We start from the raw sequence: 24,317 nt of genomic DNA, 5'->3' as shown, positions 1-24,317 counted from the left end.
ATAGTAACTATAAGAGAATATCTATATGATAAAAAGTAACTAAAGATTTTTTTTATAAACTAGTAACTACAAAAATATTAATAGTATAGTAACTGCAAGGGAATATCTATATGATAAACAGTAGCTACAAAAATATTGATATAATAGTAACTGCAATAAGATATTGATATTTTAGTAACTGCAAAAGAATATCTATATAATAGTAATTACAAACAAATTTGTATTATAGGAACTGCAAGAGAATATCCATATGATAAAAAGTTACTACATAAAATATTTATATACTTGTAACTACAACAGTATTTATATTACAGTAACTGCAAGGGTAGTAACAACAAGAAAGTATGTATATCATAATAACTGCAAGATAATATCTATATGATAAATAGTAACTAAAAGGAAATAATGATATAATAGTAACTATACGAGAATACATACATACATAAATACATACATGCATACAAACATACATACACACACATCTACATACATACATACATATACAATTATTTAGGACGTATATTAACCCTGTTTCTGCAACAATATAGAACAGTTCCATTTCTCGGATCTAACATTTATAATTTATGACGCATTAATAATGATATTGCAATTTAGTGATTTCCATAAAAAAAGGAGACTTTTTTTCTACTTTGAATGTATTTTCAAGATTTTCCGACATTCTCTTCACATTTATGAGGGAAAATATGAAAAAAATCAACTTTTTATTGTTTTACCATATTTCCTCCTCATGCATATACCCAGACTAAATTCGTCACATAATTGCATATCGTATGGTTAAGTATATAACGTCTTTTGTGGCCGCAGTTTTGTGACAAAAGTCTTTAGAAGTATATAATTACACATTATAACATCACAGAGGAAGAGAAAAACATCCTTTACATCTAACCCTGATTTGTCAAAAACTTTCGTCACATAATTGCAAAGCCTCATATTTCAGTGATATTTTGACCTATCTGAATGATGTATACATTTTTTCTAATCCTTTTTACTCCACGCAAAGCTTTCAATAAAGTTTTCTACAATAAAAAACAAAGGGGCTCGATTCTTTCCGTTTTTCATCTGATATCTACTTGGCATTGAATTCGTCACATACTTGCAATCACTTGCGGTTAGACATATATTCTTTATTTGTTTCTAGAAAACACCGATATTATAAAATTAAATACAATTATGTCTTGAATATCCTTTACATTTCCTGAATTAAAGCGTTGTTTATCTAACCGCAGAAAAATGCAATTGTGTGACGAACTGACTTCAAAAGTACGTATAAACTTACCAACAATAGTTTATTTAAACAAACAAGATCACTTCATGTATTTTCTAGATATTTAGCTAATATAAAAGTTGATTTTGCGTTTAATCGCAAGTTACTGCAATTATGTGACGAAAGTTTTTAGGGTGACACAACCTCATTTTTCTGAATTTTGAAATATTCCTAAACAGTCCAATTTCGGTCCTTTTTTTTCTTTCTTTTTTTTTTTTTTACAAATTAAGACTTATTTCTAAGTGTTCCTGCATTCTCTGTCGATTTATCGAGACCAAAATTTGATATTTGAGGTATTTCTTTCGAATTTTCAAGTATACTACACGAAAATGATAGGACAAACGGTTTCCCGAGCTGAAAAGGTCGAGAAAAAATATACTGGATACGGATAAAGTTCAGTAACAGTTTAAGGGGGAATATAACTCCGACCAGTATCAGCGGTTTCAGTAGTCGAGGTCAACACATGACAATTGACCTTCCTTACTTATGTTAATGCTTTAATATTCCATTTCTAAGTGGAAGAATATTTATGCTCAGGAACGATGTTAATTTGAATCAAAATGGTATAGATGTCAAGGGAACCGCGGTAACACTATTCGCAAACAAGATGATATTTCCACAATATGGCAGGTACCACTGTAGAATATAATAGTACATCTCATAATGAATTCATGCGTTTTATTTACTTGTTAATCATTAAAAAAAATTGAGGTGAAGAAATCCGTGTTATTGTATTTCCTTATAACGTTAAGTAACAGTTTATAAAAAGAACAGTTTTTATTACATTCATATAAGTGAGAATTCATTAAAAGTTTTAGGAATAGAGAGAACATGAAATAGCGATATCTCTATCTAATTTATATTTATTTAATACTTTTGCGAACCCTTTTGGTAATAAACGTTATGTTGGTTTGTCATAGAACTTCCACTTATCAATATAGCGAGAAAGTAAGCCTACTGCATACATGTACCACAGCATATCGTAGGAGGCGAACAATGTGGGCCCCCTGCTTAATCGGTAGTTTACATGATAAAAACAACATTTTTACTGTGGAAAGCTCATACATTTATCTGTATAAGCTAAACATATATATACATATTTCGTAATGAACATCCAAGGAAATGTTACAATTAACATTTCTAAAAAAAGGATATTTCGAATCTCTTTTCGATCAAAAACATGTCTATGTATAGTAACCTTACAGATAAAGAACACATTATTAACAACCTATTGAACATGAAATATTAAATCAAAATCAATTTTTATTCAAGTCTGGATGCTTCTGTGTTCGTTGTTATCCGTTTCCGTCGCACTTAGAATGGCAATTGATTTTTGTGCCTGGATAAAAATACTACGGAATACCGGGAGTGCCTGGCAGTCAGCCTTGCACAGCTGAAACGCGACGGAAAAGACAAATGAGTCTTAAGTGGTATTTGATGTCACCTTTTGGAATTTCACTAGTTTACGGGCCTAAGTGCTTTGTGAATGTTACGGTTATGATGGTTAGGGACAGGTAACATTTCCGTTAAATTACCCATTGTTCTTCCATGAAAGTCCCCGAGACCACATTGCAACGAAAATTCTCTTGATAATGTATCTAACGACATAAACAGGAAATCTCTAGGAATTAAGTACACACGTACTCGAACTGGCACATTAAACGCGAAATTATTGTTAGAATTATCTCCCATATCTTTTTTCATATAGCAAGTAAGGCATGGTAGAGTCAGTGTTATTAATACATCTTTTCAAATAACAGAGCTGTCATTGATAAATAAACGATATCTTCATTAAAGACCATTGACATGTTTAAATCTTTGGAACTCTTCAGGAAGGATAACAGTATACGCAAGGCACACACAGATGATTGCGCCTTAAAGGGAGGTTAGTGGCACAGTAAGTCTGCAAATATCGTTAATTACTTGTATGCCATTTATATTATTAATGGTGCTGCTAACATTACTGGTAAGGACTTGCATACATCATCAGGTACGCCAGACGATACAGTGTGATGTTCATTGCCATTGCCGATCGATAATTCAGTTTACGTCTACTACTGGTGCTACGTATACCCGACTTCATGTCGCAGTACGGGTGGTGTCCACGGTACAGCTTTGTCACTAGTCTTACCAAGGACGGTCGTTGTGAATAGACGCTGTGGAGAGAATCCGTTATTGCCCTGGCAGTTTTGGACAGACGCTATCAAGGTAAGTCTTCACGTTTTAGGACTTCTATCTGTGGTATAGGTTTTTCATATATGTAAGGTAACGCTTCAGCTAGGGAATTATCTCACTCCCTGTTACCCTGTTTGGGGACATAATAGGCCTNAAAAACATAGATCAAGAATACCAACTAACTATTGTACATGTACATTCAACAGGTGTAACAAAATAATCATGACATAATAACACAAATTTTACAAAATAATTTTGGCCCTTGGGAATTATTTCTCAGCTGCTTCTGTATGGACTTGTAGAGTAGGTCTGTCCATGTTAGTAAAAAGACTTATAAAATTATGAAACAGACCTTCCACGATCAACCGACTAGAACAGGGATGTTCTACGAAATAAGGGGATGGCACCACTGCCTAGAACAGGGATGTTCTAGTGTAGGAGAACAGGGATGTTCTATATCTAACAAGGTTGAGTGGTGCCATCTGTAACCAGTGTGGTTACCATAGAGGTCGATTGATAGTAGAGTATAATGTACTGATACACTAATTTAAAACTTGAATTCTATTACATGTTTTAGAATGAATATTATGACCTTGGCAAACCCAAGGACTTTTCCCCTTTTAATAAAAGGGGTTAAAAAATTTGAAGTGTGAGTCCAAAAGAAAATTTTGGTGCGAAAAGTTCAGAGAGTGAAGCAGCTAAATTTGATCCCCAAGGTACATAATAAAAGATGGATATATATATACAATTAGTAGATGTGTAAATTGTATATAGGTTGTTTGGTTAAGAGGTGGCGATAGCGACCACAGGAGTGTAATATATGTCGGTATAACACAAAAGTCAGTAGATGTAGAAAATGTATCGAGTGACACATATAGTATATATACTAGATAGCTAGTTCAATACTTCATACAGCAGTGTACCTGGATAGCAGTAAGCATGAACACCAGTGTATTAGTTACAATATTTAAGCGTACATTGTAGTATAGATATACATATAACTATATACATTCATGATACTCTTAAACAGGCTCTCGCCTATCACGTAGATACAGTATATAACATATTCTCTATTCAGCACACACATGTCATATTGCATGTACTTAGTGTCTTATATATAGCGTACATTTAGACACTGTTAGGAGAATGTCTTGAAGGAGGCCTGTGGTAAGTACCAGATTAACTTATCTAGCAAGCAGTCACTAGGATGCTGGATCATGGATCAGTAGCTGTCTCTGTGCTTTCGCGATACTAAAACTTTGAGTTCTGATATATCGACAGTAACAGTCGGAGCTCCACCTCCCTAATGTCTTTATAAGGTGGTCTTCCACACCTGCTGCACCTGCACTAGTGGCAGCACCTATCCGAAAGAATGTCCATTGTACTTGCGCGGGTCGTATCCACAAATGGCTAACACTTGTCTTCAATACTGAATAAACTGTGCTCTGTCCAAAGCAGTATTACTGTCTGTGATGAACAGCGGTTGTGATGGTAGAACAGATCGGGATTTCCCCTGTCGTAGTGCAAGATATTCCTTCAAGATCTTCACCGGGCACAAGTCTTGCGGCATTCTGTGGAGTTGAATTCTCCACAACGCAGGAAGCCAAAGTAGGCTATAGTACACGCACATTCTAACATGACATCAGTGAATGGAGAGAACACACCGCGCCTCAAAAAAGCACACATCTTGTGGAGAATATCTCCTGTAATAGGTAGGCGAGTTGTAGTGTTTGATCCTTGATCGCGTTTGATGGACTTGAGGATAAGAGCCAAGCGAGGAAGGGGTTTAGATTCTAGGCTGTCCAAAGTAGACGGAACATTCTGCTGAAGGTACCGTTGAGGTATAGTTTAATAGTGGAATGTTGAAGGTTTAAGAATTTAAAGCAGTGTGTCACGAAGTAGATAAGAATATCCTCTGAGATGGGTGGGAGGCCTGTTGTAGGGTCGCATACGATGTAATGAAGTGCCATGAACTTCCCAAAGTGCTCATACCCTGTATGATAGGCTGTACGTGTACTTGATGCTATGGCCCCTGACAAAAGGTTCTTAACTGTAGAGTTTAACCCCAGATGACTTTGGAGTACGGCAGGCACTGGTGGGGCTTGGGATCCGCTTGTGGTGCCAGGTTTCTGAACCGTTGTTTCTGTAGACGAGAAAGAGAATCACTAATAGAGTTACATTTCCCTGGAACATGTTTACTTCGGAAATTAAAGTTATGTATACAAGCACACCAGGTCAATTTCCGCATAAGCTCCATGATGTAAAGGCATTTTGAACGTCCTTTATTCACAATAGCTACTGTAGCTTCATTATTGCACCAGAAAACTATCTGTTGTTTCGCCCATTGGCTCCCCAACAAGATAGCTGCCACTACGATGGGATATAGTTCTTTATAAGCGACAGACAATGATTTTTCCTTAACTTCAGGGATGTCTAATGGCCATGGAGATGAGAACCATTTGCCTCGGAATTATCCTCCGAAACCTATAGTAGCAGATGCATCAGTATACATATCGAGTTCATGACTCTGTATGAGGTGTGGGTTGTAGAACAAATTCACACCGTTCCATTGCTGTAGGAAAGTCAGATCGGTACGACTCTCTTTAGTGAGGCAAACAAAGTCGTGTAGTCCTCGAACAGTTGTGGAAAGATTGATCAAGTATGAAACGAACGAGCGTCCTGGTAAAATGATGCGCGATGCAAAGTTCAGGTGGCCTAGAAGTTGAAGTAACTCCCTTTTAGTACACACTGATTTCCCCTGCAATTCCCTAATACAGTCTCAGATACGCTGTACTTTGTCTGCTGGTAGCCTAGCTTCCATCCTACCCGAGTCTAGAATAATGCCTAAATATTCCAAACATGTAGTAGGACCAACAGTTTTCTTCATTGATAATGGTATGGTAAGTCTTTTAAATATCATTGTCAATACAGCCATATTCCTTTCTACGACACTATCTGGGCTGTCTATAGTTAAAAAAAATCATCTAGCAGATGCAAGATGTGTTGAGCTTTGTAGTTATGTGTAGCTATGTAGCAGATTGATTGTGATAGAGTGTCAAAAATCTTGGGGCTGGAACGAAAACCAAAGGTTAATTTCACATAGAAATAGTAAGCTGAATCCCATTTAATGCAGAAAAGGGGCCACTGCGACGGTTTGATAGGACATATCTTAAATGCGTCCGCGATGTCAAATTTACACAACCAAGCTCCTATGCCACACGCAGTTATAATACGAATGGCATCATCCACTTTGACGTACGACATTGAGCATGAGTCTTTGGTCAATAGTCTCATTAACACTGACACCCAAGTCATTATGTGGGGCCGATCGATCCAGGATCAAACGTTCTTTTCCAGAGTACTTCCCTATACTAACTCCCAATGGACTTACTCGGTATTCTGTAAAGGGAAGTTTATCGAAAGGACCATACATGAACCCCTTCTGACATTCATCGGTGATCAGTCGTGTGACACTGTCGGGTCGAGTCCTCGCTGACAAGTTATTTTTACATTCTATATTTCCATGACGGAAAATGTCTGATGTTGCAGTTTTAGTGTCAAAACCATCTCTGAAGCCATTGCAAATGTATGAAACAAATTTTTTATCACAATGAGAGGAAAGTTCGTGTTCTAATTGGCTAATATTGACTGGGGTAGATGCTTTGCAAATGTAGGGGGCTGGCAGGCTGTTCGTTGGGGTAGGTACCGGTAGTCATTTCTCTGAGTTGTACTTTCCTCTATGATTAGAACTAGAGTTTACAGTAGTGTTGGTTTTCTTTCTTGGGCAGAGAGCGGCACCATGACCTTGATTCTTACAACGTGTACATATGTGTAGTAATGGACATTGGTTCCTGAAGCAGCCCTGGGATCCGTTGAAATTATTACAAATTTCGTGTCCCTCGAAGAAATTTCGGTGTCGACCCTGTTTATCTAATTTCTCTTTATTGTTCTGAGTTTTGTCCGAAACTTGCCCGGAGTTTGATCTTTCATGAAAGCTTTTCAGAGGGCAGAATTGGGTTGTATGGTCTACCATGTTACATGACACGCCTTGACCTCCACGCCGGCACTGACTAGGGCTAACAAATCTCTGTCTCTCTTGCGCCAATCTTCCTTGATATGTTTCTCTCTGAGTATAGCCGCTGCTTTAGCACTAAACATTTTGTGGTAGTCGTAAAATTTTGTGTGGTAAGAATTTGAAATTTCGATGATAACGTCTTGGTAGGCATGGGCTCTTGCTGTCCTTCAGGGTAAGTGTTACACATTACACGTTTGTATTTCCCGAATGAACTCCTGTATAGTAAGTTGACGGTTTAATCGGGGGTCAGGTTTGCTCATCAGATTGAACTCTATGTTGTCCGTGACAACAGCTTGATTTTGTGGGCAATCGTAATTCGGAATCAGTAAGGAAGCGAGGTTTACATCCATACCTTCTGTTATTTGGCGCTGCAGGGATGGTGAAACTATGTCTACAGTTGTGATGGAATCAGAACGTATGCTGGAACCCGGACTGTTCGCGGTTGGATGTGGGCTAAATACTTGCGATTCTGGTTGAGATACCATAGTCTCCGCTCTATTGGAGACGTACCAGTTCCCGAGGTTGAAGTTCTGCCTTTTCTCGCCTTTCTCTGCGGTCAATTGCCTAACTGTGTCCTGTAGAGACGAGAAACACTGAGTGACGTTGTTCAGTGTTGACAGGAGAGCTGCCATGATGTTTGTGTCACTTCCGGAACTACTTCCTGGCGCATTGATATGAGTAGCAGTTGTAGGCACCGGTGGTGTCGCTAATGTAGCTTGGGTAACTGAAGTAACAGTGTTAGTACGCGACGAAGATGTAGATCCCATATTCTCTATGTACCACGATTTTAAAGTTACCTTTGAAAAGCTCCCACGGGGTACTTTTATCCCACAGTCTTTCCAAAGTCGATCTTTTAGTTCTGCAACAGTCCAGTTGCCGGGATTATCCATGTTCCACGAAACGTCTCGGTATGGGTGATGGCGATCACGAGCGCGCAAACTGTCTGACTCTGAGTTACCTTGCCCTTCATTGTTGATGTTTATGTCGCCACGCTCTGGTAAATTCACGTAGTCCTCGGGTCTTCGTTCAGTGGAAGATTGCTTACTAGCTGTAGCTGAACTACGATGTCGGGCAGGTCTAGGCATAGTGGCGATATAACGTAGTGATACACAATTAGAGTCAACAAGGAATTGGTGGAACCATTGTGAAGAAGTTGACTCTCGAACTACGACAATTTTAGCTCTTCAATGGTCGCAAATAAAGAGAAAAAGCCAGCAGACTAGTCCAGTTCCACTACGATAGGATATAGTCTTTTGGAAAACACAGTCGTAGGAATAGTCCCAGTATAAGCAAATAATAAGGAAGAGATTATCGTAATGAAGTAAGTACGTCAGTCTCTCAGATGGATATTTTTACAACTGAAGCTGACTACTAATTAACCAGGTCACGTGATGGAGAGAGTTATCTTGATTGGTTGACTACTAATTATTAAGGGGCACTAAAGGGTCATATGCATAACATTAGCATGTTCACCGCATCAGTTCTCAAATAAATGTAACAAATAGATATCTGGAGTAATCTGGGCTTGTATATAAAGCTGAAGTAGTATAATGAGTAAGTAATTCTACAATAAGGGAATTACAGAGAAAACAGGGAGGTGTTCAGGACATACAAAATCAATAAACACAGTTATATGAAATCATATAATTCATAAGCTGTATCTATGGATGTTATCGTAAGAAGCAACAGGGGCCCCTGCCAGAGTCGGTGTTTTTATTCCGTGTTTTCTATTTAGTATACAACAAAGAGGCCAGTAGTGATGTATTGCATCCATTGCAATCAAGATCCATTTTATGAGTTCTTTTTATACATTTTTACATTTATAACTACCCTTTATTCATTGATACCTAGTATTCTTATTTTCAACTTGCCTAATTGAAGATTCGTACTGGGTAATTAAGTGTATGTCTGCTAATATTCACATACGATTTGAATTATTCTTGAAATAACCGTAGGATAGTTGACCTTAACCCACACTTCGAAATCAGTAGGGCGTGCGGATTTCAATTTGATCAAATTTATTAACATTAATTATCACATATGTCTATTTGCTGTATAATAGGAGCAATTTCTATTTTTTCAATAATCATCTTCTAAAGTTTGATTCATGTTAGTGTTTATATATTTTAATATTTTAAAGAACGTACCATGGCAAGAAATTGTTTTTTTTCAATTTTCAAAGAGGGTTGGGGAGGATGGGTATACATTGCCAGTTCCAAGGTTTATATATGTATATTCTGTTGCGTATACACAGGGCGATTGAAAATAGCAAAATGTCAAAATAAATGTATGTTATTTAGGATTTTTAGTATGTTTAGGATTTATTAGTTTAAATTATTTAATATGTGACATCAATGTTGTTTTTTTTTTTTAAAGTTTTGGCTACAGGGCACTGTCAACAGATAAACCTGTGACTTATAGATGAAAATAAAGAAGTGCTTTTCAACAATAATGGTCGTGCTTACTGATAATTGGGACAAGACTAAAATAACTATTTCAAATTCTACTTATATTTTCTTAATATTATTAATTATAAAATAGTGTACATGAAACGGACATAATAATATCCTTCTTCACTTATTTCAGCAAAAACGCACAAAACAGGACAAGAAAAGCCGAGATGAACTCCAGGACGTGGATTTGTTGTGTTGTGATGTGTGTTTGTATTCGTAGATACCTTTGTCAGGACTTTATCTCGTTGAACTATCAGGAAGATAAAAGTCTGTCCGAGCCTTTTTTCCTCAACCTCACAATTCCAGACATGTTTTCTTGTTCTTTACTCTGTCAGCAAACCACCAAGTAAGTTGTACTTTAAGTTCTTTTAACATTATAGTGTATTTGTTCGTTAAATAAAATAAGTAGCACAAGGTCTACACAGACACATTGTTTACGTTGAAACCGACCAAATAATGAAAGTCGTCATGAGATATATCGTGTAGAACGCCATTGCTGTTTCAAACGCTACATTTTTATTATGCTATCATTTTTAATTCCTTTTTTTCATTTCATTATATCATGTTTATTTATCATTTTTCTATGTGTTTTGTCAATATATCGTGTAAATGTATTGCTTTATTGTAGGTTTTGTCATTAGATCGTGTTTATTCATTATATAATGTTTGCTTGTCTTTATGGCCCATTCAGGCGATAAGCCTTTCAATCAAATGCTTTTATCATAATGCTTTTAAATGATTACCATTATGAAGTGCATTTGTCATTATATCTACAAATACTGTAGAGCCAGACAAAATGGTTCCTGTATATAGCCTGCGTAATATACGAAACAGAATTAGTAAATCATATCCTGATAGTTTATATTTAAAATAAACATGGTACAGTAGTAGTACTTAATGGTATCTCAAAAGAGGATGACATACTGTTATACACAACTATATAATCATAATACATAAGTATATACCTTCTGTTCAGTATTGTTAAATTCTACCCTGCTTAATTATCGTATGATTCTACAAGTTATTCTACAAGATTGATATAAGGACCGATAATGAAACGCATGAAACATGTGTCGCTACTTTATAAAAATAAAACAAAGTATAGCACGAATTTTAATACGCTGAAACAATAGCACTTATGTCAACTAGTTGACTTCCCATTACAAGTCACCAGTAAACACTGGTCCGTAGTATTGTCAACAGCAATGTACTAGATCTGCTAACTGCTCGCCTGATCTGTTTCTCTAGGTGTGGCTCTGTAAGTTTTGACACTTCCAACAAATTGTGTAAAATGAACACAGAGAATTCTACTGACGGAACACTGACGGCCACAACTGGCTACAGGTTTACTGACGTCACACCTTCAGCGGTGAGTAATTGATGTCGTCACATAAATACAACAAAACTTCGATGTAATGTCCCTCATTCAATTTCCCAACTCAAGTACCGCCAACATATTGCAACATCCGTATTATCTTTTTTTAAGAATTCCTTTATAAATTCCTATTATTTAATCAATCGACCCATTTATTTATCTGGAAAAGAAATGATAAAAATGTAAATTGAGGTTCTGCTGTATAATTGAACAAATTCCTATATATTAATGTTATCAAAGTTTGTATTTGTCTTAGACTGGAAATCCGTTGAATTCTCCTTATTAATAAACCAAACTATGAAGGCATCTTTGCAATTTCTATTTTCGATCGGGACACATTTAAACATCTGTCAGACAACTTATCCGGAATCCGAAAGTTCAAACTAATGAAGAAAAAGTGAAAAATATTATCAATTATTCGAAATAGAGTTACTTCTCGTTAGACCGTAGACAATATAATAAGATATCTCATTGACCAGTATACATATACATACCACTAAGGCTATAATAAAAAATAAATATATAAAAGTCCATACGACAGGACAAAACAAGAACATGGTTGAGTTAGAGCAATTATGTTTGCTGATAAAGAGTTGGTTGACTATAAAGACAAATTGCGGTGAAAAACACATCCCCATCGCTTTCTGTCTGTCGTATATAGCTTAAGCTCCTATTTCAACCTGTATGTTGTAGACCCTCATTTCTCGACATAGTGTACTATTTTCTGATCAGGTATAACAAAACCAAGATAATTGGTATGTAGCTTAAGCTTAAGTATTTCAAACTGTATGTTGTAGACTCTCATTGGAGGTTGTGCTGCACGTACCTGTGGGGACAACGATATCTGCATCCTTGATGACGTAGGCAAAATGCGTGGATGTACAACAGCGCGTGAGTTTCAGTCAATATCATGATTTTAAACATGAATTATAAAATGGAACAAATGTTTTTTCCAGATAAAATATTCTTCCTATTTTGCAGATTTGATCATTATGATTGAAATATAACAAAAAGTACGCATGCATGGCATACACACCTGTTTGTTAAAACTGCCGAAAGTAGATAAAAGCAAAATGTTATCTAATTTCAACCTTGTCTTAATGTAATATTTTATATACTGTATGTTATAAACTGTTTTGTATTTTATAAACTATGTGTTAATGAATGCCCTATACACAGTTGTATATGCTATGAAATATTTTATATAATGTGTAATATTTCTTTCTTTTTTCGTTAGTGCTCAGCGCCACAACATCGTGAGGGACTTGATATACATGTAAAGAAGACTTACCTTCGTATTAATATATGTTGTTACACGACATGCCGTATTGTACGTGTACACGTATTTTCTCAGTCAGAAATTATCTTAACAAACAATGATACAAAGATATCTATTTTTACATAATTTGTATAATTATTATTGCAATTTAATGTTTTGATGTTATGTTGTACTTTCATATTAAACGTGTTAAATGTTAAACATTCTTTTTAAAATAAACTTTGTTCAAACTGAAAATGTTTTCGATATCCTCACGAACTGGAAGATTTCCCGTGAACCATTTATTGATTTGTTTTGTTTATGTCACATCTTCTGGTGCTAAGATGTCAGATGTCTTACTTCACATGACTTGCTTTAATAATTCACTAACACTCGTGGAACGTGAATTTAAAGATCATTTATATATATTTAGATGGACAAATACTAAATAAAAGATTTCATGGTATTAAAGGGACGATTGTTACCCTCTGCATATAATAGAAATATTTTGGTTGGCTGGCATGTATGTCCCTCACAAATATTCCTTTCAAAGAAATGCCGTCTAGGAAATTGGGGAAAATTAAATTTGTGTCGCTTATTATGGTTCCTACTAACTCTAGATATAGCTATAAAACTAGTTTAGACTACTCTTATATATCTAGAAGTTTAAAAATAACGTTTTACCCTTTACATCTAAATGTCTTTAGATTGATTAATGTAAGGGAAACAACTCCTTCATAATAATTTAACCAGCTCTCGGAATATGTTGATCCTTTATGTATATCAATACACTTTACATGTTTTAACAGGTCTGCCCTTGGTCCTATGTGGTCATCACTTCGAGATGAAGTTACTTCACAAACACATTAAAAACAGTTCTCGTGTTTTTATTACATGTCATCACATAGGCTGCTGCAACTCTCTTATACATTATGCTCTTATACTGTCAGAATTCAGTGTGGTGGGGGACAACAAGGTACTGTATAAAAATTCCATATTTAGAAAAGCCTTATGTTCTATTAACCAGCAAAAAATACGCTTAACAGTTGATACAATATCTGCAGCAGTTACTATAACACTATTTTGACGGCAGCAATGTGTCTGACTACTAAACCAATTTAACAGTAAAACTATTTCAGTAGAGAAACAGATTATCAAAACTATTTGATATACGTTAAAATACAGATTGTCTCCCTTTGATAAGTAGCCGTTACGTAAACGGTTTGAATCCAAGGAGTGTGTGATCTTGGCTTGAAGCTACACGATTTGTCTGACATGAACGCCTTTCGAGCTTCCTTTTTAACCTTATCTTACAGGATCACAGGATCCCTCTCTTAAAACCAAATCGTTTCCCACATCTACTCCCACAAAAAGTTCCTCATTCTCTCAATTTATACATTTAGTATTTACAGAATTACGATTTCCCAACACATTTCCTCTTTCCGTCCTTATTCTTATTACTATAATTCAAAGTGATTTAATAAATACTGCTGTTGGATTGTATGTAGGTAAGTTTCCTGAAAAGTGAAGCAGACAGCGTGGATAATCATGAGAATATACAATATAACCAGATGATCTGGAATAGTTGGCGTCTTCTACTTCATCGACAATAGCTGTCATGTACACCAAGGTCAAATCCACGTAGTGTCATGTCCTGAAAGTGAGATATTGATAAAACACACAACACTCTTATGAATATTTACCAATGACGATCATTACCAATGTCAACCATAAAGCATGCCCATTGTCTCCACCAACGTGAATCTAACATATATAATGAAAAGCTAGGAGTGAGCTTCTGAATATCAGATCAGCTGTAAACATGTAAATACCATAGATTTTAATGAAGGGAGATTTTGCGTTAGGAAAATCAAAACTCTAAAGCTTATCGTACAGTTTCCTAAAGAGCTTTCCCTGCTTGACATCTAATAGGTAAAGACTGAATTAGGCCACTGATGTACAAGAACCTGTAGAATAATTGATTTTTGCGGAGAGTGTATACGATCTACGTTGTCAGTTAATTTCTTGTTATTCAAAGACAATATATCAAATATATTTATAAAGCACGACAATAACACTCATTCGTAATGCGGTTCACATGCAGGTGATTCATTATATCAATTCATGATTAATGTATTATAAAATCGGCAGTATCTGTTAACGTCATGGTTCCGACTTATCTGTTGCTTCGCTTCAACCACCTGGGATAGGACACCTTGTACCTGAAAACCATGTAAACATTTATGAAAAGAAAAAAAAGGACAATTAAGATGTCGCATTCAAAAAGTTTTGATACAAAGAAACATTCACATCAGGTTTTTGAAAATCATCATCGAGTATAGCTCATGTCCTTTTAATTTGAAAAGAACAGGCTGGGGGATAGTGCGGAGAAAAAATCTCAGATTTCCAAGCTTTGTTTTGACTGGAGAACTTTTGAATTAGTGTTTTATTCAGCGATGGTAACCTGATCGTCTAGCTGATTATTTGTCTGATACATACATTTAATTTTAGTATGATAAGTAAATATGTGATGAACAAGAGTATTGTCATCTTAACACACTAGTTTGTCATACACACAATCCAATCCTAATAGATATTATATCGTTCTCTCATAAAGTTTTCGTTGAATCATGGTTGCATCGCTATGGAATGACAACCTTGTCATTAGAAACAAAAGTAATGTAAAAGAAGTTATTTTTTTTATAAACTAAAAAAATTAAGTCATCAATTAAAACTTTTAACAAATATATGTCTTGTGTTGCATAATTCCGCTCAACATCATTCACATATTCAATCACCACACAAAGGGCTGAGTATATATGACGTAAGACACATTATGAGAAATATTACTGAACCACTTAAAGATTAACACGACTGATGATGCATAACGTAAGGCAATTATAAAAACTATCAATTATAAGTTCACGACTAAAACAGGTCAGTCAGCAAAAGGGTTACGTTAGATATAGGTAACCTGCAATACTATAGAATGCTGTTCTGTATATTTCTGCTAACCTCTGTGCATTGGTTCCTCCCCAATTTTGAAAAATTAAATGTAACTAAAATATTATGGCTTTGTATAAGATTGACAAAATCAGTCTTAACTATTTTTTGCTTGAAGTAAAACTTCATGATGTGTTTCGTATACAGGGGCGACGGCGTCAACACAAACAGCAACAACAACAATACTGACATTACATATACTGAACAACAAACAGAAGCAACAACAATACTGACATAACATATTCTCTAAAACAAACAGCAACAACAGCAATACTGACTTTACATATTTAAAACAACAAACAGCAACAAAAACAATACTGACATTACATATTATCAACAACAAACAGCTACAACAACAATACTGACATCACATATTCTCAACAACAACAATACTGACATTACATATTCTCAACAACAAACAGCAACAACAACAATGCTGACATTACATATTCACAACACAAACAGTGACAACAACAATACTGACATTACATATTATCAACAACAACAATTCTGACATTACATATTCACAACAACAAACAGCAACAACAACAATATTGACATTACATATTCTCAACAACAATAATACTAACATTACATATTCTCAGCAACAAACAGCAACAACAAAAATACTGACATTACATTTTCTCAACAACAAACAGCAAAACATCCCTACTGACATTACATATTCTCATTAACAAACAGCAACAACAACAATACTGACATTACATATTATCTTGATTTTTGTAATGGAGAAATACATAACGTAGTAGAATATAGATGCTAAATAGTTTTCCCCACAATGTTTTCAGAGTTTGGCGTTTAACTATTTTCTCATCGCTCGCACTTGGAGAAAAACCGGAGTCTTTGAAAAATTGTTCTTAAACCAAACCCTGAGAACACGGTGAAATAATCTATAAATACCTTCAGTACAGTGAAGTACACGACAGATTTTATCTTCACATGTGGTTATATAAGGTCATGTTTCTATTTTATATAGACCGATCAAAATCCTGTTTTCTATTAATCCTGTTTTAATTAAACTTCACAAATCTGTGGAAGTGAAACATCTCTTTATATCCAATAAACGTGGCCTATAATTATGAATATAACGTTTTTGGTTTTTTTATTACTAAGCCCTTTGCCATGGTTACCATTTGTTGTGTGCTGTATTATGAAGTTTCAAACATTCGGGAATGGAACCAATCTAGTAAATACGTGCACAACTCACACACGTTTACCTCTACACACAACAAATCGGTAAGGTACACCTACAATGTTAACTTGAATAATGACAATAAAAACATACACAGCTTATGTTTATATAAATAATAATTACAAGATACACATAGACATTTTATGTTTATGTAATCAATAATTACCCGTGGGTTATCCTTCCCGAGAAGTGTCATTGCATCTGCCAGGATATCTTTGACGAGCTACGGAGGATTACTCAAACTCCAACACAATGTCTTGTTTACTTATTTTATCCATATTAAGCACTAATCTAGAGTGTTAAATATAACAAATTTAAATCAACACTATTCACTTACCGCTAAACACATTGCCGTAACAGAGTTGCAAAGGAAATTTAATTTAACACGATAAATCAAACATATATTATATTTATTGTCAGCATGGGAAAGTCCAATATAAAATTATCACGATGTGTTGTACAACCTACTGTTTGACTATACCTTACTGTGGCCTACTGTAGGTAGCTTAGATACCTCAAACAATACACATACAATGGCCTACTAGTTATTTACGCTGTGGCATTCTATAAATAGGTGGACAGCGTCACACGATTAACTGTTGGTTTATATGCGAGTATTTAAATATATCGTGAATGTAAGTAAACTGGTTCCTACTGCGTCATGTGACATTGATGATAATATACAATATATTTATTCTGTGGAAATTTGTCTTAAAAGCCCTTCTGTCGTCCCATGGAAGTTCCAGTTTGTAATACAATTGGTAAATACTGACACCAATGTGCTTACTCTGAAGCCTTAACTATCGTCGTGTCAGTATTCATCAACAGAATACCACACCAATGTAACATGAATACATTTTTTTCTTTTTTAAACTGCATACGATAAGCCATGAAATAAAAGTTCACAGATGCTTTAACAAACCTATTTATATTGAATAATAACATTTGACATCGTTTTGAGTTAGTACAATGTGAATGCTTATACATAATTCGATATTTTCATTTACATGTATTTTTTTGGGAAAACTGAATCTGAACAGTCGTTTGCATGCCCAATGTTTATCATCAAATAGAAAGATGAATAATGAACATATTTTTTCCTGTTTAATTTGGCATCGATCAGAATTGCTGTCTAGGGAAATAAAAATGTAATGATATGAATGTACCTATAAATGAACCGATTTGAACCTGTATACATACTCATATAAACATAGATAATAGGAAATGTCATCGGAATTTCGAAAGTTTTGTTGTACTATTATATGAGAATAAACATCATACCATAGTACATTGTGTGCTCACACTTATAATGGAAATCAAAATGAAAGCAATGCAGCACAGTTTTCACTACCTGCATGATTAACAGTGATTTCACAAAACACGGCCAAGTTCAACCATGTCTTATGTATAACAGGTTACAGGATATAACGTAAGGATATGCACGGAGAAACTCGAAACGTTATAGTCGCAACATATTTTGGATTAAACGGAAAATAAAGGAACTTCATTAGCATAAATCCTTTTAAATAAAATACAATCCACTTCTGTTTATATATGTACATCAGCTACTAAACTCGATTATATTTATGGTACAGTTTGAATCTCTACGTGTCAAAGTGCAATAACTGTAGCATAAATCACCGTCTTAACCAGACACTGAATATTCTGGACAGGACTCTAAGCAAGACCTTTACACAATAAACATGTATTTCTAAAGCATTTTTGAAGAATACAGAACACACACCGCACAAAATATCGGATATGACCGTGTACCAACGATATCTTTTGACATTGGTGTATATGTACGTCATTTCGTGACCAATGGCTTAATTAACACCATATTAAGGAGCATACACGTATTTTTGAAACAAACAGACTAAGTGACCTTATATATGCTACAGCATCAGAATACAAAACAACTTTGAACATTGTACTTAATGGATTCAGTGACCATTTACCTGCGTGAAAGGTCAGAAAACATCATTTTGAACTATGTTTTACATTCAGTATTGATAGTAAGTGATGTTAAACCTTGAAGAATGGGGGCTGTCCCCTGGTGATTGAAATAATCACTCATACAAAAGACCCATTTGACGCTTGGATTTTTTTTTTTTTTTTTTTTTTAAATATAATGTAGAATGAAAACATGCGCCTATGCTTCAATAGAAGCGAAATCATGTAAAACAGCCGTACTGTTTGGTTGGCCGTGTTTCAGGAGTTCGTGTTCTTACACCGAAACAATTACCTTAACCATATTTTTGAAAAGATACAAATTCTATTTTGGAAAATTGATTAAATTTGTATATACTACATTTGGTTGGAAATGTATCTCTTCCTGCCAAATAAATAGGGTGATTTTGATGGCTAATCCTTGATATCATCAGATGCAAACAAGCCGTGCACCACCTGATTCATAAAACATTGCACGTGCTTATTTATCATTACGATTTTCATTATTTCTGAATCTTTGAATTAAAAACGGCGTTTTGAAATTTATGTTCGAAGTATGAAATTAACGTTGGTTCGCTCTATTCAGTGATAGATATACTTTCAAAATTGGTTTGGTTTTAGAGAAGTTTATATCTTGCAACAGGATGACGGCTAAAGAAAGCACCTCTGAGGTTTATAATAGCAGACCATTTTTTACTACCTATTGAATTCAATATGTTTGCGCGACATGTCAATGTCACTTTCTACACTATTTAAAATACACATGACCTTAGTGAAAACGCTGTTGTAACACAGCCCTGTTAAACGTTTGATATAGTAAAACATTCCCTGTTTATTGAAAGCTAAAATTACACAGCAGTAGCGTTTCATGGTTTCGTATCTCAAATACAGGTCTCATGAAGCTACCATTGTAGGAGACATATCCACAGATACGAAAAACCTCATGGGGTATCTAAAGGATTTCATTTGGACTCTTTGATTTTTTTCCTCATTAATGGTAATCGATGTATATTGTAGACGCTTGGTGTAATGATAACAAGACAATCATAAATTGAAATAAAAGGTATGTTTATTGCCTCTGAACACAAACTAACAAGACTCAAATAAAGCATTTTTCTCAAACATAGGGAGTAACCCGTAGCTTGAGTGTACTTTGACAATCTACGTTGCTCTAAAATCGATGACAATTTGTTCTGTCTATAAATTATTTTTCAACCAAATTGTCGGGCTAATTGCTTAGCTTCGTTGAAAGCCATCCCTGTCAGTCATGTTATAAATAAGGATCTGCATAAGTGGCTAAGTATGTTGTAGTGATTTTTAAGTATAAACCATATTTTATTCCGTAAATTTGCAATTACAATATACAGACCATTTAATTATTACATACATGAAATAGGATCTAGAAACAAGTTATTGAACTTATATCAATCTGTTTCCTCAGTAATGGATAACAGAGACTTGAAGTAGAAGAACGAGGAGAAGAAATAGGAAGAGAAGAAAGAATAGCATTTGCCAATGTACAAAACGTTAACCTATGTAAATGTCACTGTTGTCATAACGGATTTATAACAGTGGAAAATGTATTCTGTGTACTACTACAAAGTTGCTACGAAAAATGGCCCAACTGATATGGGGAAAAAAACACGCGTGCGCACAACCACACACCCTCACACACGCACACACAAAACCGAGGTCTATATGAGTGAACAATTGGGTGTATGAATTAAATAGGTCAAAAACGTTTTGATTTAATAATAAAATTTTGTACACAGTAAAATATATTTCGATTTTGGGCAGGTGAAAGATTGTTGTCACAAACAGGAGGGCTTCTACTGGGGTATGATTTTGTATTGGTCTGAAACATATTTGTCTAATGTGTTCATAGTTCCGACAAGATAATATATAATGATATTTTGTTTCGTTTGCCTCACGGCAGGAACAGAGCGGGCTCCCTACTAGATTTTTATGAAAAAGATGGCCGTTTAGTGAACTACATTCATTCTGATCCTGGCATGGTATATTTGGCCTATTCTAGAACCGCAGAAATAAAATGATTCTTTTTGTATAACTTTCTGTTAAGATGTAGCTTTAGTATTTTATGGATGCGTCATTCCGCTTGTCTTCAGGGAGTTCATTCCATAGATTGACAGAAGCAGATAGAAAAGATTTTTGATATAAGTTTGTTCTACAACGTACAGGTCTAAATCTATTTGCGTCTCTAGTGTTATGTTGGTGGATGTGCGAATGTCGTTCTGGGAGAATGTTTCTAAGATATTGTGGGGTGATGTTGTGTACTATTTTCTGAAATTTTATGATTTTGTGATGTTTCCGCCGACAAGAAAGTGTTTGCCATCCTGTTTCTTTATAAAGGTTTGCATGACTAGTGAGCTTGGTGCCTCCTGTAATGATGCGTGCAGCTTCAAGTTGTATTTTTTCTATCTTTTGTGATTGCAGGTTGGTCAAATTGTCCCAAACAATATCTCCATACTCTAATATCGGTCTTATAAAGGTAAAATACATATGTTGTAGTGGTATTTAATGTAGCGTACTTACGACCGATTGTCATACAAAGACAACTCATTGGTTTTTTGAAATATAGATAAAGTTTTAGACTTTAACATTCCTTGACTGATTCACAATTAAACACTTTGCAGTTTCTATCCAGTTCCTTCCGGCTTAATTGATGCATCGCTTAGTCCTCCTTTCTTCGTCTCTACCTGGGATATAACATCCTGAACCTGGAAAAAATATATAAGTATATGGTAACATACAAGTGATCTACATAACTGCTCCATACATGTTCAATAATGGCAAACTAACTTGTCTATATATCTGCGGTTCCAAAAGGTCACTAAGTTAAGTTCTCTATTTATTGTCATTGCGTGTTAACCGTGTATCGGAGAGGGGGAAACTGTTATGCTTCAGCACAGTAACTTTCAGCTTATTTAAGGGATCATATAAATCATCAAAAACGTTTAAAATACAACTGTAGATATGAATGTTTTCTATAAAAATATCGTACTTCAAAAAACGGTAATGGTGTGATACATACCCAACAGAACATGGAGACTGAAGCACCACTGACTTTACGAACACTTTCCACTGTGATGCCCTGAATATATTCATTTGCTTTCTTAGCGGCCTCCACAGAAACGGAATCCACGTCGAATGTCGACAATGTCTTGAGGAATGTCGAACTACCTAATTCTCTTTTAGCAGTTCGGTAATCCTATAATGAAAAAACACATTTCATTAATACATACTTACTATGATTAGCTTCGGATATGCAATACAACGTAGAGAGTATCAATAGATATTCACGTTCATTCCTTCTCAAATCACTCTTAACAATACGATTATATATATTTTTTGCGCTTTCACAAATACTCGTTTCACGAATTAAAACCTCTTATTTAATGAAATCTGTTTGTTTTCATAATTGCGATTTTATTTCTATAGGATGAGTTTTGATAAACATTGACAAAATTGTATTTCATTATCAGATGCTTCAAACATTTTTATTTAATTTTTCAGTAATTATTGCCTATTTTATTAGTATCACTCTTTGTTTACATGAAATTGTAAATTGTTATTACTTTCCATGCGTCGAATGTTTGTTCTAGTGTTATTGGTGTGTACTAGTCATGACCACGTATGTAAGATATGATTCGGATGTGTAAGAAGTGAGCTTGTGTGATGTGTGATTGTTTATGCTAGTATATCACATACTATGACATATTTTCACTTTATCTTGATGTAAATCAATAATAAATTTGATCATTAAGAATTAAGAAGTTGTGGAACATATTTCCGCTTGCCTGTTCATATTAAGACGAGTTCATTATACATAGATAATAAATTAAAAGTAACAAATCATTTCGAAGGAAATTATTGTAGCAGGACTGGAAAAACGCACGGCCAGACTGCGATTCGAACCAACGACCTTCCGAACACTAGGCAGTTTCAGTTCAACCAATGGAGCTAGATTTGGTTGCCAGCGATCGACTCAGCCAAGTCCAACAATAATATAATATCCAACGTTTCAAGTTCTCGGGTTGTCATTTACAGTTGATAATCTTCTAGTTTTCAAAACCACACTTCATTTTCTATCTTAGTTTTTTCTTGAGATATAAATAATATGGAACGACAGGAAACATGTCACATGTATTTGGTTGTATATAGTAACAAATGGTGTGACATCAGCATCTGATGTTACCTCTTTCCGAGTTGACATAGACTCGGCTTGGTATATGTGTATGTTTATTATAAATAATGTATGTTTATTATAAATAAACATTATTAGTTCAATTGCCATATAGTACCAAAATGTATAGAACCTACTAATGTATCTCGAATATTTAATTATCATTAATAAATGTTTATCGCTTTTCTACTACGGATATATCGAAGAGGAAACACATTCTTAGCACATCTAATAAACGTAGCTTCCACTAATTACGAAACCATGTGGTGTTTTTTTTTTTTATATCACTGAGCGTGTAATACTTATGATCTGTCGTTCCTTGTGTGCTGCTTAATGTACAAACGTGTTTACTAAGTGTGAAGTTCTTCGATCGTTCTATTATCGTGTATAATTTCTATATACTCGCATACCTGTCCACACATATAATCAGTTGAACACATACACACGAAACAAACTTACCCTTGCATTCTCCTTACCAAGCAGCGTCATTGTGGCCGCCAGGATCTCTTTGACATCCTGCGGTGGCGCATTTAAAGCTTTCAGCTCCACAAGGTCTGATTTTTTCACTTTATCCATGTCTGATCAGCTTGTGTAATATGTTACAGTCAATTTGAGTCTGTTCTCCGACTACTGCTCCAAACACGTTGTTAATCAGCCGTTATTCAGTAGCAAACGAATGGTAGTTTACACGGTGGATTGAACATATATTAAATAGGTTGTCAGTATTGGAAAACCCCGTACGGGTATTGTTGAACGGAGTGTACAATGTGTATAACTGTATCCTAGAGATTGTTAACAATAAGCCTACAACGGCCTACAGGTATTTACGCGGTGATATAAATAGGTGGACAGCGTCACACATTGGTCTGTCGATTATTAACTACGCAACTAAACCGGCTCCTGCTGCGTCATCCCATATATTGACACAACGTGTTTAAGTCTTCAGTATATGTCACTTAGGTTGACTACGAACAACACTATTTAGACCGGAATCCCAATGGTAAGGCCGACGGTATTTAAAAATAAATTTCACCTCAAAAAGAAATTTGTCTGAATTGAATACAAGTAGCATGATCATGTCGACAAAATGAAATATCCATGTGGTAGGAATTTAGACAAACCTTATCAGATTCTTAAACGATATAAACTAAAAAAAATAATTGTAAAGTTATGCCTGATACCCTTTGTCCATTTCTCTCTCCCACTTAATTTGGTCTCTGTGTTCGATTTGTCAGTATGAAATGAATACTTTTATCGTTATGATAATCAATTATATGCGCTGTCTACAATATGTAGGCCTATACTTTATTACATAGCCGGCCATAT

General features: G+C 35.0%; 2 protein-coding genes across 2 annotated transcripts; one reads left to right on the top strand and one right to left on the bottom strand.

Moving 5' to 3' along the window:
* Positions 1-3,334: 3,334 nt before the first annotated feature.
* On the top strand, positions 3,335-12,867 carry LOC110464569. Its single transcript, XM_021519842.1, has 5 exons — positions 3,335-3,493; positions 10,122-10,334; positions 11,237-11,357; positions 12,161-12,254; positions 12,601-12,867. Exons 2-5 carry the CDS (start codon positions 10,156-10,158, stop codon positions 12,621-12,623), a joined length of 417 nt encoding a protein of 138 aa, XP_021375517.1. The 5' UTR covers positions 3,335-3,493; positions 10,122-10,155; the 3' UTR covers positions 12,624-12,867.
* Positions 12,868-19,836: 6,969 nt separating this feature from the next.
* On the bottom strand, positions 19,837-23,897 carry LOC110464545 (dynein-1-beta heavy chain, flagellar inner arm I1 complex-like). Its single transcript, XM_021519805.1, has 3 exons — positions 23,451-23,897; positions 21,840-22,016; positions 19,837-21,525 (listed from the first exon to the last, which is right to left on the bottom strand). Exons 1-3 carry the CDS (start codon positions 23,565-23,567, stop codon positions 21,445-21,447), a joined length of 375 nt encoding a protein of 124 aa, XP_021375480.1. The 5' UTR covers positions 23,568-23,897; the 3' UTR covers positions 19,837-21,444.
* Between the last annotated feature and the right edge of the window lie 420 nt (positions 23,898-24,317).

Source organism: Mizuhopecten yessoensis, unplaced genomic scaffold (assembly GCF_002113885.1).
Source record: "Mizuhopecten yessoensis strain PY_sf001 unplaced genomic scaffold, ASM211388v2 scaffold11009, whole genome shotgun sequence".
Lineage (NCBI taxonomy): Eukaryota > Metazoa > Mollusca > Bivalvia > Pectinida > Pectinidae > Mizuhopecten > Mizuhopecten yessoensis.
Note: the sequence above shows the minus strand (reverse complement) of the source record. Positions and strands in the feature narration are given on the sequence as shown.

Excerpts from the sequence above, each read along its gene's own strand:
- LOC110464569 (XM_021519842.1), top strand. The coding sequence starts at position 10,156 with ATGAACTCCAGGACGTGGATTTGTTGTGTTGTGATGTGTGTTTGTATT. Across the intron at positions 11,358-12,160 it reads CTGACGTCACACCTTCAGCG|ACTCTCATTGGAGGTTGTGC; the intron begins GTGAGTAATTGA and ends TGTATGTTGTAG. Across the intron at positions 12,255-12,600 it reads GCGTGGATGTACAACAGCGC|TGCTCAGCGCCACAACATCG; the intron begins GTGAGTTTCAGT and ends TTTTTTCGTTAG.
- LOC110464545 (XM_021519805.1), bottom strand. The coding sequence starts at position 23,567 with ATGGATAAAGTGAAAAAATCAGACCTTGTGGAGCTGAAAGCTTTAAAT. Across the intron at positions 22,017-23,450 it reads TTGGTAAGGAGAATGCAAGG|GATTACCGAACTGCTAAAAG; the intron begins GTAAGTTTGTTT and ends TTTTCATTATAG. Across the intron at positions 21,526-21,839 it reads CAGTCTCCATGTTCTGTTGG|GTTCAGGATGTTATATCCCA; the intron begins GTATGTATCACA and ends TATTTTTTCCAG.